Source organism: Ceratotherium simum, chromosome 1 (assembly GCF_057802395.1).
Source record: "Ceratotherium simum simum isolate JZ-2026a chromosome 1, ASM5780239v1, whole genome shotgun sequence".
Taxonomy (NCBI): Eukaryota; Metazoa; Chordata; class Mammalia; order Perissodactyla; family Rhinocerotidae; genus Ceratotherium; species Ceratotherium simum.
In genome coordinates this window covers 98,821,022-98,826,673 of record NC_141900.1, presented here as the reverse complement: position 1 = coordinate 98,826,673, position 5,652 = coordinate 98,821,022, and the positions used below count along the sequence as shown (strand labels likewise).

The window sequence follows — 5,652 nt, the reverse complement described above, 5'->3', positions numbered from 1 at the left end:
GGCGTCCCACATACAGCAACTAGAAGGATGTGCAACTATGACATACAACTATCTACTGGGGCTTTGGGGAGAAAAAGGGAGAAAAAAGAGGGGGATTGGAAATAGATATTAGCTCAGGGCTGGTCTTCCTCAGCAAAAAAAGAGGAGGATTGGCATGGATGTTAGCTCAGGGCTGATCTTCCTCACACACACTCAAAAAAAAAGTAGAGAGAGAAGGCAGTGGGGGAGGGGGATGATGGAGAGGGAAGACAGGGAGAGAAACTATCGCTTCCCTCCTTTTAGTTTCTTACTATTGCTTTACATTTCCCATGTGAGAGAGGGAGGTGAGTCTACATGGGAGTGGAAAGGCACAAATAATATATGAAAGAGGAAATTGAGTGCTGGACAACCATAGAGATATTGGAACCAAAACTGCTTCTGAGAAGTTGACGAGATTTAGATGGTTAGTGTCAAAGACAAAACTGAGTCAGAGACACAATTTTAAAAGACTGTTTATTTATAGACTTTTGGCAAGGGAGTCCATCTGCTGTTGCTTTTACGTCAGCAGCAGTTCAAAGGGGTTAGCAAGGAGAGTAAGTTTTACACAGTAAAAAGAGGAAACACTGGACAGTCTCTGATTGGCAAGCATTCTTTCCTGGTGGTATTTGTTTTTGGAAGTTGAGGGGTCTTTCTAATTGGTCTTCGGGTACATTTGGCAGTCCTTGGTTGGCTGTGAGGGGGCAAGCAAGTGGTTTAGGGGCATTCAAAGGCAGAAGGATTGCTCAGTAACTAGGGGTGGCATATTCTGTGTTCCATTTCCAAGAACAAGTGGGAGGATGAGGTGCTTTTTTGGTGGTCGTACTATCATAATGGTTCTCATGAGGCTGGTGGCTGCCGCGGGAGGCAGTATGTCACAGTAAAGAAGTGGATACCACTCCAGCATGGAAAACAACATGAATGAAGTCATGATGAGGAACAAACAAATGGTCTTGCTATTAAAAAAGTGAGAAGACCACCCTGGCGAAAGAATGTGAGAAACAAAACTTGTGCTACCAGAAGATGAATTTTGAATGCCTAAGATTAGAATTTGGATTTGACAGAGTAGAACTTGAGATATCATTTACAGGATTTTGAAAACAGGAGTGAAGAAAGAACAAGAATTTATGGATGAAGAGGGTCAAAAATACAAACTGACAGTTATAAAATACATAAGTCGTGGGGATGTAAGTACAGTATGCTGACTATAGATAATACTACTGTATTGCACATTTGAAACTTGTTAAGAGATTAGATCTTAAAAAGTTCTCATCACAAGAAAAAAATTTTCATGACTATGCATGGTAACACATGTTAACTAGACCTATTGTGGTGATCATTCAGCCCTTACTTATTTTTCCCTCGTTAGCATCATGAAGACAGTTGTTCAATGTGGTTTCATAAATCCAGAGGAACTTTTGCCACATGAAAGAGAAATGATGTTGCCTATATCCTAGTTGTCTCATGCTGCTTGGTGCTACCACAAACCATCTTCAGATAAGATGGTTCAAACATTACAAAAATATTGGTGGGAAAAATTTCAAGAACTTTAACAGGATTAAATCTTGCCTTATTAGAAATAATAATAACCCCAAAATAAATGTAATGTTTGAGCAATGATCAAAATCCTTATCTGTAGAACCATTTAAACATTTAGTAATGAATTTCCTTTTGAACGAATCCTAAACCTTTAATATATTTCGGGATTTTTAACATAGTTTCTTGTTGGACTAAAGCTTTCCCTAACTTATTTCCCTTTACTCCTAAATTATTCCTTCGAGGAGTTTAGAGTTTCTTTAAACACTTATTACATTGGCCTCACATTGGTGATGTAGAGACATATAACTCTGCAATATTTTGTGCATTAAAATTTCAAGTCTACTTTGGAAGTTCTCTCTTATGGTATTAATTTTACTGTACTGTTTCCAGCTACCACAAGGTGATAAGTCACTCTTCTAAATACAGAAGCCAGAGAAACGTAATGACATAAATTTCTTATATTTAATATTTTCTTTATACATTAATATTCTTGGCTTAAAAAATAAAGAGAATTTCATGTTTCTTAAAAGAAAGACTAAATATTCTGATAATTGCGCTCATTTCCTAACATGATCTCTAAAGGTTAGGATATATGTTTTTCGGTGAAACTTTGCCCTATTTTCAGAGCTAGAATTTGGACAATAACCATTTTTCTCTCAAACTTCTATTTGGGAAATATTTCTGAGGTTTTGTTTCAGAAAATCACATATTTTAAAAGGAAATCCCCAATCAAACAAGATTCTCCCTACCCTTCACATGGACCTTTTCTTCTGCAGTGCTCTATACAAGGCGCCCTTCACCTGAGCATTCTTCAGGCTGTAGATGAGAGGGTTCAGCATTGGGTTAAAAAGGCTATGAAATAGGGACAGTATTTTCTCCTGCTCTTCTTGTTGATGGGAGTCTGGGACCATATAAACCACCATGGCAATGCCAAAGAAGAGCCCAACCACACAGAGGTGGGAGAAGCAGGTGGAGAAGGCCTTTCTGCGGCCCTCCTTTGACTGGATCTTTAGGATGGCCCACAGGATGCGCATGTAGGAGATGAGCATTAAGCAGAGGGGCCCGAGTAATACAAACACAGAGGCAGCAAGGATAACCACTTGGTTGATCCAAGTGTCACCACAGGCCAGCTTGAGGACAGACAGAATTTCACAGAAGAGGTGGTTCACTTCCCAAGGCCCACAGAAGGGCAATCTGAGGAGGAGAATTGCATGTACCAGAGCCAGAATAAATCCACATGACCAGGAAGTGACAGCCAGGACTGTGCACACTCTCCAGTTCATGATGACAGTGTAGTGGAGGGGGTGGCAGATCGCCGCAAACCTATCATAGGACATCACCACCAAAATCAGGCACTCTGTAGCAGCAAATCCCCAGTACAAAAATGTCTGCACAACGCAAGGAACAAAGGATATGGTTCTATTCTGGTTCACTAAGTTTGCCAACATTTTGGGCACATTATTGGAAGCATAGGACATGTCAATGATGGCCAGGTGTGAGAGGAAGAAGTACATGGGTGTGTGTAGACTTGGGTCCAGACAGATGAGTGCCAAGATCATGCCATTTGCCAACAGACTGAAGGTGTAGAACAGGGAGAAGATCCAGAGGAGCAACACTTCCATCTCTGCACTGAGCTGGAATCCCACCAGGATGAATTCTGTGACCCATGACTGGTTGCTTCCCATTCCTTAATGACAGTTGTCAAGGACCGAAATGTGCTAAAAGATCACAGCTGGCAAATCAATGAAAACTGGAGTTGTTCATCTCAAAATGAGCTCAGAGAAAGGTTGTCTCCTTGTCTCTACTTGACAGCTCCCTCTCCTCTCCCAAATGGTTGCTTTTCTGTTTTTAACTCTTAATATGAAATAAAATTTAATCTTACAGAAAAGGGTCAAGAATTATGCAAAGAAATCCCATAAGCATTCACTCAGATTCAATAAATTTTAATATTCTTTCATATTTGCCTTATCATTCTCGTGTTATCTATATATATATGTATTACTTTTTTTGAACCATTTGAGATTAACATGTAGATGTGATGTCCTTTTACCCCTAAATTCCTCATTTTTTCACCAAGAACAAAGACTTTCACTAACTTAACCACAATATAATTATCAAAATCATGCAATTTGATACTGACATGATTCTTTAATCTACTGTATTATCTCTCTAATCTCCCCTTGCCCCCACCAAGGAATCAATGGAAGATTACATATTATATTTAATATCATCTATGTTTAACCTCCTTTCATCTGGAATAGTTACTCCAACTTTCTCTGCCTTTTGTGACACTGATATTTTTGAAGAGTATAGAGTCATTCTTTAGTGGAATGTTCCTCAAATTGGGATTCTATGAAGTTTCTCAGTTTTGATTCAGATTATTCACTTTTTTCAGGAAAAACCAGTATCCTCCTCAGTGTATTCATGAGTAGGTGCATGATGTTAATTTTCACATTGTTGGTGATGCTAAATTTGATCACTTGGTAAAGATGGTGACTCCCAAGTATCTCCATTAATACTCATAATACATAATCATTATTTTTTCCCTAATATAATTTCTAGAGCATCCATTAAAATTAATATATAAATTTTTTGTACCTCATAAAGCTTTCTGCCGCTAATTTTAGCATCCATTGATTGTCTTGCCTGACTTAATTATTGCAAAAGATAGTGTTCTAACTCCTTCATTGCTTTTATATTTATTGATTGTCAATTTCAGTAAAAGGAAAGGCTCTATCTATCAATCATCTATGTATCTCTCTACATCTGTATCTATCATCTTTCTCTCTCTCACATATCTATCAATACGGATGTATGCATTTTTTTATCAAGCGATTACAATTATTTATCATTATTGCTTAATTGTTGTATATATGAGCCATCCAAGCTTCCTCTTCTGCTCTATTTACATGTTCCCATTACTTTTGAGCACTTCCTTACTTTTGATATGATAAAATGTTTAAAGTTCTTATTGTACATTCAGCACTTTAGCCATGGACATAGCCATTTCTCCAAAAAGGTCTGATTACTTTTAGAAAGAATCATAGTGAAGAATCATATAAACTAATATCTAGGTTTAATGGTTTATTTTTATCACGATTTTTACCAAATTTCTAATATCCTCATTGAAAACAATGAGCATATAATTTGGGAAGGTATACAAATTGTTCTAGGGGAATCACAGATTCTTATAATTGTTCTGAAAATCTAATATACGTTAACTGACTTCCTTTATGGAGTCAAATCTATTTCACTAAATTAACATTAGCATTGAAGAAAATGGTCTTGATATTATTCAGTTATTTAGGCAAAGTATACATTTGTAACTAGCATCTTATTATGAAATTTATATTATTTCTTGCTTTTATTACTATTTAGAAAATTACAGACTCTTGAACATTTTAAATTTAGAGATTAAAATTTTAAGACGTGGTTCATTGTGTGAATAAGGTGATACCTACCTTCTATGAGCTTTTGGCATCAAGTTTCAAAATCTTCTTAGAAAAACATTATGCAACTATGTTTAAAAGACAAAGAGGTAATACCTTGAAACATACCATCAGAAATGATCATTGTTAATGATTTGTATATACAGTTGTACCTTTTTACTGTACATCTACTTTGTATGTATCATGAATTAAAAAGAATACATCAGTGTTGCTAGTTCCCCTATTTCTTTCATTTAGAAATATGTCAGGAATATTTTTCCATGTCAGTATTTCTCTGCAACACACTATTTCTGTGAATATAAATATTTCAATTTATTTACTATATTATCGCCTCATTAGGTTTGTACAACATAATGCTTCAGTGATTAAATTTTAAACATATGTTTTGTTTTTTTTGATTGAGAGAGACTGGCCCTGAGCTAACATCCATGCCAGTCTTCCCCTTGTTGTATGTGGGACACTGCCACAGCATGGCTTGATGAGTGGTGTAGGTCTGCAACCAGGATCCAAACCAGCAAACCCAGGCAGCTGAAGTGGAGCATGCCAAACTTAACCACTATGCCACCGGACCTGTCCCCACACATTTTTTTTTAATGCTTATGAGTCTAGGATAATTTAAAAAATGCCAAGAATTATTGGATATCCCTCT

General features: G+C 36.8%; 1 protein-coding gene across 1 annotated transcript; it reads right to left on the bottom strand.

Annotated features, from left to right (window-relative positions):
* Positions 1-2,306: 2,306 nt before the first annotated feature.
* Positions 2,307-3,239, bottom strand: LOC101396637 (olfactory receptor 2A2-like). The gene has a single exon (XM_004430650.2). The coding sequence runs from the start codon at positions 3,237-3,239 to the stop codon at positions 2,307-2,309; it is 933 nt and encodes a 310-aa protein (XP_004430707.2).
* Between the last annotated feature and the right edge of the window lie 2,413 nt (positions 3,240-5,652).

Coding starts and splice junctions, on each gene's coding strand:
- LOC101396637 (XM_004430650.2), bottom strand. CDS start 3,239: ATGGGAAGCAACCAGTCATGGGTCACAGAATTCATCCTGGTGGGATTC.